Below are 15,548 nucleotides of genomic sequence, written 5' to 3'. Positions count from 1 at the left end.
TCTTGAAGAAAATTAAATGAAAACATGATTAAAAAGCCTGTTTGATAAACAAATTCCTACTCAATTGTCAATTGTGAAAAACTGAAATAGCTAAAATAAGACACCTAAAGATTAGGAATCTGATAGACTTAAGTATACATTTGTCAGATAAATGATGTACATGTCCTTCCCAAGTTACGACAGAGTTTCGTTCCCAAGAACTGTTTATAACCCAAACAGTTCATAAGTCGGAAATGTGGTTGGCTGGTAATACATTTAAATAAATACAGACACTAACTAAGGGCAACGTGTGGTAAAGCAAGATGTTTAAGTCAAGCATTCAGATTTCATAGAAACATAGAAAATAGGTGCAGGAGGTGGCCATTTGGCCCTTCGAGCCAGCACCGCCATTCATTGTGATCATTCACAATCAGTAACCTGTGCCTGCCTTCTCTCCATATCCCTTGATTCCACTAGCCCCTAGAGCGCTATCTAACTCTCTTTTAAATTCAACCACTGAATTGGCCTCCACTGCCTTCTGTGGCAGAGAATTCCACAAATTCACAACTCTCTGGGTGAAAATTTTTCTTCTCACCTCAGTTTTAAATGGCCTCCCCTTTATTCTTAGACTCTGGCCCCTGGTTCTGGACTCCCCCAACATTGGGTACCTGCTTCCTGCATCTAGCTTGTCCAGTCCTTTCAGAATTTTATACGTCTCTATAAGATCCCCTCTCATCCTTCTAAACTCCAGTGAATACAATTTCCCTGCATCGTGCAACGATACGTCCACGAACTGAAGTCCCACATCGACAGAAGATGCATAGAGCCCTGTAGCAGCCAGCCACTCTATCCTGCCGCCTCCTAAATGCTCGCTCATACATACGGTCAGTACATAAGTTGGGCATTTGTAATCCGAGGAGAACCTGCAATTAACAATGATTTTCTGTCCAACACAGATGTTCAACCGAATGGGCAATAATTAAAGTGAACCTCCATCAAAAGGATTATGTTACAAAAAAAAAATAACATAGTAGAAGTAAAGGATTAGTAGTTTATTTGTGAAATAATCTAGCTTTTACTACTAATACATTAGTTTGCTGTGAAAAAAAATCACCGACTTCCTCAGATGGCTTTATACAAGTGTACTAGCAACTTATTCATCTTGCATGTGCCTACTTCAATTTTTAAGTGCCTTGTAAATAATTTAAAAATGAAGACTGTCCATCTTTCTGCAACAATAACTGGTAGGGAATCTGGCACTAGACCAACAACGATTTTAATAAAATAAAATTAACACTTTCAGTTGTAAAACTAGCATTCCCTTTTATTCCTGTCCAGGTGGTGCATCTTGATGAACTAATAACCTCCAATGTTTAATCATGTAGAAGACAAGCTGTTTCACCATGTTTCACTGAAATAGCTATCTGTTTGAACGTACTTGTTCTTCAATTAAAAAATAAACTCGAATTCTGAAAATCTATAACTGGAGTCTCCACAAAATTTTCTCTTTTAACAAAAAAGGTTAAAGCACTTTAACGGACAACGTTGTTCGCCATTCCTGATGTCTTAATTACCAACTATATAACTGTAACATTTATCCTGTTGACATATAACCTGTTGACATTTATCTTTCAGCATGAGTCAATAACACTAATATGAAGAGTTAGAAACACAGATGTAAATTAACTCCAGAAAATGCCACCAAAAGCCGAGAACGTTTGTTTCAGAAACTACCTAACAGACCTGCCCTCCCCAGTGCCACGGACCTGCCCTCCCCAGTGCCACGGACCTGCCCTCCCCAGTGCCACGGACCTGCCTTCCCCAATGCCACGGACCTGCCCTCCCCAGTGCAACGGACCTGCCCTCCCCAGTGCCACGGACCTGCCCTCCCCAGTGCCATGGACCTGCCCTCCCCAGTGCCACGGACCTGCCCTCCCCAGTGCCACGGACCTGCCCTCCCCAGTGCCACGGACCTGCCCTCCCCAGTGCCAGGGACCTGCCCTCCCCAGTGCCACGGACCTGCCCCTATCAGCCTGTCTCGAGAATCATTCAATTTCTAGGCATGTGGTTTTATGAAAGCTTTGCTACAAATAAAGAGTTTAAGATGCCTGCTGCTCTAGAAGTATAACGTCTGATATAGTCAGACTTTCAAATCTAAATGGAATCTAAAGCACGAATGGTGTTCAAAATATCACTTTTTTAGGGTTTATTACCCAGTTCTGACTGTCTTTGGGAACACGATGGCGTGTCGCGTCTTTAACCATTGCAAGCTGTGTGGTGAAGATACACCTATAGCGTTATTGGCTAGAGAATTAAGCTACATAAATATATGAAGATTAAGAAATGGCAACATATATTTGTCATGTCACTGAGTGACTTGCTTGGGGAAGGACTTGCTTGGGGAAGGACTTGCTTGGGGAAGGACTTGCTTGGGGAAGGACTTGCTTGGGGAAGGACTTGCTTGGGGAAGGACTTGCTTGGGGAAGGACTTGCTTGGGGAAGGACTTGCTTGGGGAAGGACTTGCTTGGGGAAGGACTTGCTTGGGGAAGGACTTGCTTGGGGAAGGACTTGCTTGGGGAAGGACTTGCTTGGGGAAGGACTTGCTTGGGGAAGGACTTGCTTGGGGAAGGACTTGCTTGGGGAAGGACTTGCTTGGGGAAGGACTTGCTTGGGGAAGGACTTGCTTGGGGAAGGACTTGCTTGGGGAAGGACTTGCTTGGGGAAGGACTTGCTTGGGGAAGGACTTGCTTGGGGAAGGACTTGCTTGGGGAAGGACTTGCTTGGGGAAGGACTTGCTTGGGGAAGGACTTGCTTGGGGAAGGACTTGCTTGGGGAAGGACTTGCTTGGGGAAGGACTTGCTTGGGGAAGGACTTGCTTGGGGAAGGACTTGCTTGGGGAAGGACTTGCTTGGGGAAGGACTTGCTTGGGGAAGGACTTGCTTGGGGAAGGACTTGCTTGGGGAAGGACTTGCTTGGGGAAGGACTTGCTTGGGGAAGGACTTGCTTGGGGAAGGACTTGCTTGGGGAAGGACTTGCTTGGGGAAGGACTTGCTTGGGGAAGGACTTGCTTGGGGAAGGACTTGCTTGGGGAAGGACTTGCTTGGGGAAGGACTTGCTTGGGGAAGGACTTGCTTGGGGAAGGACTTGCTTGGGGAAGGACTTGCTTGGGGAAGGACTTGCTTGGGGAAGGACTTGCTTGGGGAAGGACTTGCTTGGGGAAGGACTTGCTTGGGGAAGGACTTGCTTGGGGAAGGACTTGCTTGGGGAAGGACTTGCTTGGGGAAGGACTTGCTTGGGGAAGGACTTGCTTGGGGAAGGACTTGCTTGGGGAAGGACTTGCTTGGGGAAGGACTTGCTTGGGGAAGGACTTGCTTGGGGAAGGACTTGCTTGGGGAAGGACTTGCTTGGGGAAGGACTTGCTTGGGGAAGGACTTGCTTGGGGAAGGACTTGCTTGGGGAAGGACTTGCTTGGGGAAGGACTTGCTTGGGGAAGGACTTGCTTGGGGAAGGACTTGCTTGTGGTTGCTTCCCTTGCCCTTTCATGAGTTAGAGGTCAGGAGTTTGGAATGTGCAGTACTTCATGAACACCTTTGAAAGCTCCTGTGAATCCAAGGCGGTTATACTACTGCAAAATACAATTATAGACTCATTATTTTCTGAAGAGCTTTAAATGGTAAAAACACTTAAATAATGAGCAGAATATTCTGAGGTCGGGATGCAACTGAATAATGTAATGTTACCAGACAGCATGATAATTCTGCATTACTCATTGGGGATGCATTTTTCGGTATTCTTTAAATGTGCAGCATATAAGGTAATAATGTCCGACTACATGCAAAGAATTGCAACTGCAACAGTTCCTTTTTATCCAAGTGCACATCTAGAGCGTTGCTAACTCTTCCCCCACCCACCTTCAAGATTCATTGTGGAAATATCCTCAGAAATGACAACATTGACGCATGTACAGCAACGGAGAAGAATGTGATGTGTTAATCTTGGCCATATCAATGCAATCAGTGAAAGGGAAAATATTAAGGCAGGGACAGTGCTTTTTACATAAAGGTCACACTGTATGCATTCAGAACTCTGATACCTGCAGTGTGCATCAACATATTCTCTGTGTAGGAAAGAACTGCAGATGCTGGTTTATATTGATGATAGACACAAAATAGACACCGAGTTACTCCAGCATTTTGTGTCCATCATATTCTTTGTTAGTCTCCCCAAATTCATGTGCAGACTTCTGACTTCAAAATAACAGTTTGCTGTCATGCTGTCAACTCAACGTTATCGAGTCAGAGCGATACAGCATGGACACAGCCCTTTGCCTCATCGAGTCAATGCTGATCATCAATTACTCTAATCTCCTTTTATTCTCCCCACATTCCCATCAACTCCACTCTATCTTCCCATTCTCCTATGCACTAGGACAACTTACTGTGGCGACAGACTTATGTTGAAAGACTGGAGCGACTAGGCTTGTATACACTGGAATTTAGAAGAATGAGAGCAGATCTTATCGAAACGTATAAGATTATTAAGGGGTTAGACACGTTAGAGGCAGGAAATATGTTCCCAATGTTGGGGAAGTCCAGAAAAATGGGCCACAGTTTAAGAATAAGGGGTAGGCCATTTAGAACTGAGATGAGGAAAAACTTTTTCAGTCAGAGAGTTGTGAATCTGTGGAATTCTCTGCCTCAGAAGGCAGTGGAGGCCAATGAATGCATTCAAGAGAGAGCTAGATAGAGCTCTTAAGGATAGCGGAGTCAGGGGGTATGGGGAGAAGACATGTGGGTTGGATGTGTGAGGAAACCAGAACATCCAAAGGAACCCCATGCAGTTGTGGGGAAAAAAGCTACGCAGTCACCACCAGAGGCTGGGAATCAACTTCAGTCACTGGAGTTGTGAGATAGCTGCATCACTACGCCACACCAACTGTTTATTGGGCTAATCAGCTGGACAGTTATCCCTACATACATTGCAACAGCAGAATGGCCCTTATGTATATTAATGGGACTTCCTCAGGTTAATGCTTTCAATTGCCTTTTCGAAGAAATCTGAAAAGGGGATTGTCTAGTTGATAAACCCAACAAGCAATTATCCACTGAAATAGTTAGAATCTCTAAACACCTATAATGTACACCTATGAACTGTGGACTACTCTTATTTGTCTCCTGTTCTCTCCTGTAAAGAACATTGGCATCTGTTGCAAAGAATATTTGCAAGGATGGTAGAATAGCCGAAAACAATCTTCAGATTAAAGAAATGTTGAGATGATACAACAGTGAATTTGAACAATTATCTAGGTACACCAGTGACATTCACATCAGGCTGCCCCTGAAGACACTTCACCCATTTGGATGCAGGGGAATACAAGGATCAAAAACAGGATGAGATCATTCAATCTCCCGTGTCTGCCTATCATCCAATTAGATCATTGTTTAGCACCAAATATTTTAATTGCTATTTTTCCACATCTGCTGATGTACATAACTAACAAAAATTCAAATGCCCAGTCTTTGAACACAGTATATAGAACAGCACAGCACCAGGCCTTTCAGCCCATGTCTGTGCCGAACATGATGCCAAATTAAACCAACTCTTCTGCCTGCACATACTCTTTATACCCTCCATTCTCTGCCTATTCATGTGTTTACCTAAAAGCCTCTAGAACGCCACTATTGCATCTGCTTCCAGCAGCACACCTGGCAGCGTATTCCAAGCATCCACCACTCCCTGCGTAAAAAACCTGCCCTGCACGTCTCCTTTAAACTTTCCTCCTCTCACCATGAATCTGAGCCCTCTAGTAACAACAATGCGAGAACAGTCTGTATATAACTGAGAGCACTTGAAAGGTGTAGGAAGGAACTGCAGATGCTGGTTTAAACTGAAGATAGACACAAAATGCTGGAGTAAATCAGCGGGACAGGCAGCATCTCTGGAGAGAAGGAATGGGTAACATTTTGGGTCGAGACCCTTCTTCAGACTGATTCATGTTTTGGTTCGGGACCCTTCTTCAGACAATCTGAAGGTCTGATGAAGGGTCTGGACCCGAAACAGCACCCATTCCTTCTCTCCAGAGATGCTGCCTGTCCCTCTGAGTTACTCCAACATTTTGTGTCTATCTCCTATTTCACTTGAATCTTTGATCATACCACACACTTGATCGAGGAGGATGTAATAAAAGGTAAACTAGTAATGAACCAAGGAGCAGCTGAGTTTGCATTGATGAGAGGCAACATAGTACTTCAAACAATTAAACAAGGAAATTTTAATATTTCTATGCAATTAATTTAAGAGAAAAAACCAACTGAACCAATAATGTTTCCATTGATTAACGATTGTGAAGTTAAAAAATAAATCCTGAATTTCTTCCCAAGAAGGCTACACATCAGAATGGCAGAACATGCCTAAATATTGTAAAAATATAACTCCCAGATGTCCCTTCCCCTTTACGCCTCTGTCTCATTTGGACAAGCAAATGTTATATAAATAGGTGTTTTCAAAGTACAAAGTGAAACATTATGTTTAGATGCACAGTGATGTTCTGTTATAGATACACAATTTGTTATATATTTGCATGATCATATTTTATGGAATATTCATTGTAATTATTATTGGAGTGATCGTGCAAAAAGCAAACGGGTGTTTTAAGCACCCGTTATCAGTTCAAAGGTTCTAATTTAATACAAAGGCTTGGATCTTCCAGACATTTAACAGTATTGTAGTAATTTCTTAAGAATCAGCAGAATCCCAATTGCAGTGCGAGATAGACTTCAGAGGAAACCTTTACTCTGTAGAACACGGCATTTAATACTTCCGCAATCTGTCAGATATTAGCCGTGTAGGAACAAAAACTGCAGATGCTGGTTTAAATCGAATGTAGACACAAAATGCTGGAGTAATTCAGCGGGTCAGGCAGCATCTCGGGAGCGAAGGAATGGGTGACGTTTCGGGTTCAGTCAGAAAGAAAGGTCTCGACCCGAAATGTCACCCATTCCTTCTTTCCCGAGATGCTGCCTGACCCGCTGAGTTACTGCAGCATTTTGTGTCTACGTTCGGTACAAGCCATGCTCAGCTGCCAACATGCGTAAGGCTACATATATGGGTACGGCAATATTGTCTTCACTAAATACAGAATTTCCTAATGTAAAACTTTTACTGAATTAATGCTACTCACAATAAATAGTCAGGCATTTCCACTGTTGAACTAGCGGCTGCAGATGTATTTGTGGTTTCATGCTCTGTAGATAAGATCATACAGGTTATGTCGATCTAAAATATTAAATGTCAGTGGACCTTACTAATTGCCAATGGTAGTTACATGGTTATTTTCTATTAACAGGCATTAGCAACAGCATTTCTTTGATTATTTTTTACTGACTTCAAGAGCAACAGTTGCTTAGGTACATGGATCTTCATATCTATTTTTAGTCAGTAATCAGCAAAATAAAAAGCTTTCATACACGGTGTACAAAGATTAAAAGCAAATGCACTAATGTGCACTTACCATTTCACAGAACCTCTGACCCAATATTTGAATAGCTACATCAATTGGAAATGGAAAAGGCGATTAATCCTTTCCATTAACAAACCTGTACAAGACCATCCATGTTAAATCCAATGACTCGTGAGCAATTTGTTTCCAATATTAATTAAATAGTACATTTTTGTTAAATGTACAGTGAGAATAAGGCTTCTTAGTTAATCATATTTCACAACTTAATATTTCATAAAAACATGATCCAGGACTTATTTTCCAATTGCATGCCGATAATGATCAAATGTAATAGTATTTGAGTCATAGAATCTTACAGGATGGAAACAGGCCCTTCGGCCCAACTTATCCATACCAACCAACTGTACTAGTCCCAACTGCCTGCGTTTGGCCTATATCCCTCAAAACCTGTCCTATCCATGCACCTGTCTAAATGTTTCTTAAAAATTGCGATTGTACCTGCCCTCAACTACCTCCTCCAGCAGCTTGTTCCATACACTCCCCAACCATTGTGTGAAAAAGGTACCCCTCGGGTTCCTATTAAATTTTTCCTCACTCGCATATTGTTATGGGTGCCTGAATTCTTTGGGATACAGAATATGCTAATTGCTTTGTATGTTTTAAATGAAAACTTAATTCAGACAACTCCATTCAGATTGGATATATCTTTTCTCTCCAATGTCACGAAGCAGTAATTAATTATATCCCTCATTATATCACTGGTTGTGGAACGTGGCGATTTCAGGAACCCTGGAAGTAGGAAACTCAGCCCTTCAAAACTTTCCTGCCATTCAACTAGATCAGAGCCGATTTGTATCTCAACTTTATTTACCTGCCTTGGTGCTACACCTCCTAATTTTAACAATATCTTTCTCCCAGAGCAGTTTCACTGGCAATATGAAGCAATACATCTATTGCCAGATAACACAAATAATGAACACCTGAAAACAGACAACTGTATATCAAGATTTAAACTGTACATTTAAAGTTGAAAGATCAATTTCAAGATCTCATTAAAATACTACTACATAAGAACCATTTGATTTCCCGATCATTAATGATAAGTGACATAATTTGAGGATTTTCTTTCATGGCAAGATCTTGGGAACCCACTATTTTTTAAAAAAATCAATATTAGACAGGAATACCTTTAAGATTTTCTTTGTGTTGTTTTCCAACCCTTTGCGTTGGGCTCTCTTTCCGCCACTTTTTTGCTTCTGGCTTCAAGTGCTCCCTCTCCTTCTCTTTGTGTTTTTTGTACTTTTTCCTGCTGTGGCCAGCATAGAGTTCCATATCCTCTGGAAGAGAGTAATCTGTCTGTTCTAAATTCCTATGTGCCTCTAGGTTCCGAGTATTCCCAGAAATATCACAGGGGCTTTTGAACTCTTTATCGTTTTTGTTTATGTGAATCTGTATAGAGTCGTTGCAGTTGATAAATGGCTCTGCAAATTCATTCTGATTCTCAGGCAGTAAAGTGTGAGTTTTCTGGAACTCTGTTTTAATAGATACGCAGGAATTTGATGTGGCAGTGGGGCATGTTGAATGAGAAAGATGACCATTTAAAGTAGGCAGCTGATTACCCCTCGAATGTAATACTTTACTTCTCTTGTTTCTGTGTGAATCTGTCCGGTCTGAAGGCACTGATCGTTTCTGGAAAGAAAGCACATTTTAAAAGAAAGGCTTTGAGTAGACAGTCAACATTGGGAGCTGCCCAGTATTTCACAAGCACCATATCTAATGGATATGATTTATATCATGGGTTTCCTGGCCCAATTGCAAGAAAGATAGAAAAGGCATAGAGAAATACAGGCAAATAGGATTAGATAGATAGGCATGATGGACGTCATGGATTAGGAATCCAAAAGGGTTTGTTTCATGATTCTATGAAATGGGGAAACTGGCAAGCCAAGGGAGATGTCGTCACAAGGGAATGGAACAGTGGGGAAAATAAATGAAGTTACTGAAAGGAGAGATGGAGGAATGCAAATGGGAAAACGGAAAGAAGGATAGCGATTAAAAATACATGGGTTGTGAAGGGAAGATGATCAATGGAAGGAAGAAGAGTTGAGTTGAAGTGGAAGGAGAATAATGGTGAAAGGGAAAGAGTGCAAAATATACTTTGCGCTGAGTTTAGATCTTTTTAATGATTTCATACTTACTAAACGCACAGTGACCAGTGCAATAAATTTAATGTTAACAATCAAACTAAATTGTAGCCTTTAAACTCATGATTTAATGACAAGTCAATATGTTTTGCATCTATGGTAAGCATTGCTTCATCAATTACAATGCCAATCCAATTACTGTATATTGGTGCAACAAATCCAGTCAAATACCAGGAGTAGTTTCAATGATCGATTTTACCACAAATCTTCAAACTCCTTGAATTATCATATCCTGCAATCTGACTAAACTCAAATAAATACATTTATCTCCAGTTCACTAAGAGTTAAAAAGAACAAAAGTTTTTAAAGTGAAAAGTAGAAAGATACCATAACCAACAAAAAAAACCTTATTTGTTTGAATTAAAAACTTTCAATTTCTAGTATGTATTCAATTTATATTCTTCCAATCAATGCTTCCCTCATACGTATGCCACTTCATCTATTTTAAAATGAAAGTTCAAATGATATAACTATCACGCTCAACTTCTACTCACACACTGAAACTAACCAAAAACCCACATCTGTTAATTCTGGCACTGTCGATTACATCCCAGTTCTCATGCAAAGTTCACACATTAATTCTATGGAAATGAACAAGGCAGCCATTTTACTGAAGCTTGGACTGGGCTCTCCAGATATCCAGAACATTTATCTTATTTGCAGCAGACAGGTTATTGCAGGAAATTAAAGTAATGACATTAAAAACAATCCAAAAGCTGACTTCTTACCAACAAAGAAGTCTTATTAGGGCTTGAATGTGGTGAGGTTTCCCCTGAAGACTTTTGGAATGAAGAACTGAGTTGAAAATTCTTGGACTGACAAGAATGTGATGGTTGAAGTTTCCTATAAGGAGATATTAGTTACAGATGGTCTAAAACTCTAATGTTCAACCAGAATATGCTGCCATGTTCAAGATATTCAGTAACAAGATATTCTACAGTATTTCGCACCACATAATTACCAGCAGAATCACAATATTATTCTCAATGGGGAATTATTATAATACAAATGATCCTAATAAACCTCACCATTAAAATATAACACAAAAGAGTTTTACAGGTGCTTCAATCAGGGCATGCTCTCAATAAAATATTTTATATTTTTGCGATCCATTATTTTTTTAAGATCATGTAATTTTGATTAGAAAATAAATTTCTGAAATCATATCAACTAGCTGAGTCCTTTACTTGATCTGCAGCCATCACCAATTGCAGCATCATGGGAATACAGCAATTGACCTTAACATGGCTAAGTCAGGGAGGAGGTCATTAGAATGATGCCTTGCTGAAAGTTTACATGTATAACTTAGATGAATACAGCATCAACTTCTGTGGAGATGCAGGTAATGATACCTACATATATGTTACTTGAGTCACCACTCTTCAAAAAGAGAGAAACAAAACCTCAGGAAAAATTCAAGATGCTGATGATCACCAAAAGAACAAATACAAAAAAAAGCTTTTGGAATTGTAGCTGAAATCTGCAGTGCATGCCAAGAACTTCACAGCTAGCTCAGAAATGGATGCTTAAATTTATAAGGAAAGAAATGCGCATTTGGTGTCTGAGATAATAGCATATGATCGTGGGTGGTAGTCATCTGCTTTTATCAATGGAACCAAATTTGCAAACGACTTCAACCAACAGTTGATGCTCTTCCTTGTGTTGACATCAGGCAACACAAATGGAATAGATCCTCATAAAGTGTGTAGGAAGGAACTGCAGCTGTTGGTTTACACCAACTATAGACACAAAATGCTGGAGTAACTCAGCGGGACAGGCAGCCACTCTGGATGATGTCTCGTTTTCACATATTACCCTTCCTTATCTCTGTGCGTCCCTCATAAAGTGTGGCAGGTTGAATATGTAAGAGCGAACTCAGCACAGACTTGGGAATGAAGTGAATACTTCTACTTTATATGTTGCCATTACCTTTTATTATATTACTATTTCAAACCTTACGGTCACTGCTTTCCTTTGTTTCACATTTGGCACTTTCCCTGTTGGCTCAAGATGATTTAATGAGAACATTATGGAGTCCAGTCCCTACTTTACCAAGTCTTTGAGCCAATATTCTTGTGAAAGTACTTAATCTTAGCTCCCCTCAGAATGCCCAGGAAATAATGCATGCTACAAGACAAACAGGTAAAATAATATTTTTTAATATAAAAATAGTAAATGGATGCCTCGCCGCAGTTTTCATAAATATAGTAGTAATAATTTCCTTGGATCACTGAACTATTATGGCACAGGAGGTCATCATTTGGCCAAAATATATTCTACATTCAATTTCATCTGCCACTTAACTGTCCATTCTACCAGCCCAAGTCTTCTTGCAATCCATTACAATGTCTCATACTGTTTATCATAACTTCAAAAAGTAAGAATTCATACTTATGAACCACTTGCAAAGAACCTATTTCAAAATATTAAACGTTAACATCAAGCCAAATGAAAGCATGTTACAGCATGTTATACAGTGAGTAAACACAGAAGACATTGTACAGCATTCTGTACATGAACATTTGAATGAAAAATCCTGTTGAAGTTTATTTGGATTTTCCAAAGGCATTCAACAAAGTTCATCATATGAGATTTGTAAAGGTTAATACTCAGGCAATAATCAGCTGTTTGTTTAGGTGTGGTATTGAAAAATATTGTGCTTGTTTAAAATGGCATGAGCTAGAAACATCAAAAGAAATTTTTAAAAAACACTTGTGGAAATAGCCTAGAGAAATCATAAATGGTCATAATTAATTTATAAATCCTTAGGCTTATATTGATGCCCTATATTAAATATTATATGTTAAAGCATATATTGTGCTTTGAGGTCTGCACCTTGTGTTTGTCTTCTGGACAATCACTACTGCACACTAATCTTTTGCAGATCCACAGGACTATCTGACTCCAGGTCTCACTGTTGTGATACTTTTACGTAAACAGATAACCAGAGATAATTGAAAACATTTAATAAAAACATTACAATGTTTTTTTAAAAATAAAACCAGACCTCCCAACATTTGATTTTATAAATTCATAATTTTGATGTCCAAAATTCAGAATTTTACAACAAAATTCACAATATGGCGCGTAATGCAACTTTTCAGCAAAAACAAAGGTATGCATGCATACGAGTTGCGCTACATACATGCGTGAAAAACGACTATTATTTCCTGGACTACATGTAAAATGTCATGCCTATCATGAGTATATTCTGCTATTTATAGAAAGGTTATTGAACAGGAATACTTTTTGCAACACAAAGAAAACAATTGTTTTGTTTTTCTATTTTGCTTTTTCCTTACACATCCCAATTCTCTTGGTATTGAATAAAAGAACAATGGTCATAAAATGTATGACTAAGTTATGAAGAAAGAGTTGATGCATGCGACTCGACTAAGAATACGGAAGTACTTGAAGTAAATTCGCACATGAATTGATAATCAGCCCAAAAAGGCCTCCCTCGGGGAGACTTCCAGGGCACGGGGGATTTCTCGCGGAACCCCTAGCGACCTCTAGCGGTCGAATTGACAAATTGCAATTACCGACTGTTTTGCGGAAAAATGTGAAGTGAAATCGGAATGGCGGAAATGAAATAAGAATGCAGAAACTTTCCGCCAAATTCGGACAGGTTGGGAGGGATGTAAAACCAATGCATTTGTTCAAAAATTAATTCAACTGAAGGAAGTCATTGTAAATATCTCAACTTACCCATTTCATGGCCAACAAACGATGACATGCCATTACATATATCAACCATGAAGGGTCAGGTATGAAATGTGCACAGATCAGCATCACTGTCCGAAACGTCATCCATTCCTTCTCTCCAAAGATGCTGCCTGTCCCGCTGAGTTACTCCAGCTTTTTGTGCCCATCTTCGGTTTAAACCAGCATCTGCAGTTCCTTCCTACACATCACCTTTGGTCAAAATGTTCTTCATTTCTGGCAGTAGTCAGGAGTGCATGTCAATGCCTGCTATGCTACTGGACTTAGCACTGAGCCCAGCGATACAGCACAGTGATGCTGATCTGAAGGATGCAGCACATTTCATACCTGACCCTTCATGGTTGGTATATGTAATGGCTTTAATGTAATTCCTTCTCTCCAGAGATGCTGCCTGTCCCGCTGAGTTACTCCAGCTTTTTGTGTCTATCTTGACCCAAGGAGAGGACCTCACTGATGGTTATCTTCTGAATCAATGGCAAAATGCAAGTGCATTTTAATCTATTAACTTAAAATACAATGAGTACCAAAGTTGTTTTATTATTGGTAAACTACAAGTGTCCTATTTGCAACAGTTATATTTCTCACAGCCTTGACTTTTTAAACAATCCTAGTATGAATGGGCAATGGATGTACTTGCATGAATCAGTAAATATTTCAGAAGTCCAAATATATAATTACAACTAAAATTGTAACCAAGGCATATTGCATTAATTCCACCATTCATACCTATACTGAGAGTGCCCGACATTGATGCTGGAAAACCAAAATGTATTTCATTTCCCAACAAAGACAATATTCCTCACCATAACTAGCATAAAATAGCCAAAGGGTGCAGAAACATGTCAATATAAATCTCAGCATTCATTGCTCTTGCCTGCAGTGATATATGGAAATAATCAAAATATACCGAATATTAATGTTACGAAAACTACGAACAGAATGGATATAAATGTTGATAGTTGGATACATTCTGTGTCTCTTACTTCTTAGAAATAAACGCACGTGTGAAGTGTGGAATTATGTAACTCGAGCAAACCTTGAAATACAAATGCATCACTTTGGTTTCTGTTGCTGAAAAGAAACTGTTCTGGTAGATTACATGCACTCATGTTCTCAACATACATCTTATTAAAATATAAAGCAGTTAGGATAACCCACAAAGGGAATAGTATGGTAAAATCAACTAGTGCCCCTGTTGCACACATGCTAGTTTTGGATGTTAACTAAGCGATATTCCTTTGACATTGGCCTTTGGCTCGTCAGAAGGGGTAAAGAGACAGACTGTCTTAAATATTCTCAACAAATCCATACAAAAACAAATTGCTGTGGCAATGCCTTACTGGTATAAATCTTTGCAGATTTTCTGGTAAAGTGCACTTTTACAGTAAACAGTGCACAGTTTTAACCACAGTTACTGGAAACTCCCAGGCTTGAGATTTATTAACTGCAATTCAACCACGGAGCTCAATGAGAGATAGAAATCGTTTCATCTACAAAATCACGATACAGCCAAAATATGTGAACTATCACTTCACATCCTTGATGACTCAGGTGTTTTGGCAATGATTTCCAATTTTCCTATATCTGTACTTTAAATGCAGGGTGCACAGGAAACTAGAGAATAATACAGCTGATGCCAAAATCATAAAAGTATTTCATGACAGTCTTTCATAGCTCAATGGACCAATGTCTTAAACTGCAGGAAAATGAAAGATGACGACATTTCAATTGAATATATTCATGTTATACTAGGAAAATACTAATTCATTACTGATTAAACTTCTTCGCAATTTTACATCTTTTATATCTTGTAAGTACTCACCAAACCCAAATGAAGGCATTCACAAATGAAGAATAAACCAAAGCCACTTATTCACATACTTTTCTGCAATTACTTTAGGTGTGTTGGTATTTTATAACACACATATAGCCACAAAAAAAAAAGATCCCAATTAAGACACACTACATTTGCCCTGAAGTCACCCGTCACAATCATATCTGTCTTGGCTATTGGAAATTGATACCTTGCTCTTTTCTGCACCCTATTCGAAAGATCTGCCCACATGATTTGGTTATTTGAGCCACCTTTGCATTTCAATACTGTATCATGTCGGAGCTTCTACATCTATCTTCCCACAAGATTCTCCATATTTCTAATTCCTTCATAATTCAAAGTCTATTA

General features: G+C 39.5%; 1 protein-coding gene across 4 annotated transcripts in view; it reads right to left on the bottom strand.

Annotated features, from left to right (window-relative positions):
- LOC144608854 (RNA polymerase II elongation factor ELL) overlaps positions 1-15,548 on the bottom strand; it is a 79,809-nt gene that overhangs the window by 25,981 nt on the left and 38,280 nt on the right. For 3 of the 4 annotated variants that reach the window (XR_013549245.1, XM_078427036.1, XM_078427035.1), the window contains exons 7-9: positions 10,372-10,486; positions 8,627-9,128; positions 7,161-7,224 (exon numbers count right to left, since the gene is read on the bottom strand). The exons of the other annotated variant lie outside the window; for it this stretch is intronic. Coding sequence is in view for 2 of the 3 variants with exons in the window: in XM_078427036.1 (XP_078283162.1) it covers positions 7,161-7,224; positions 8,627-9,128; positions 10,372-10,486 (681 nt within the window). In the remaining variant the exon portion in view is untranslated. The remainder of the gene's footprint in view (positions 1-7,160; positions 7,225-8,626; positions 9,129-10,371; positions 10,487-15,548) is intronic. 4 annotated transcript variants of the gene reach the window in all.

The sequence above is a fragment of the Rhinoraja longicauda genome, chromosome 33 (assembly GCF_053455715.1).
Source record: "Rhinoraja longicauda isolate Sanriku21f chromosome 33, sRhiLon1.1, whole genome shotgun sequence".
Classification (NCBI taxonomy): Eukaryota; Metazoa; Chordata; class Chondrichthyes; order Rajiformes; family Arhynchobatidae; genus Rhinoraja; species Rhinoraja longicauda.
Note: the sequence above shows the minus strand (reverse complement) of the source record. Positions and strands in the feature narration are given on the sequence as shown.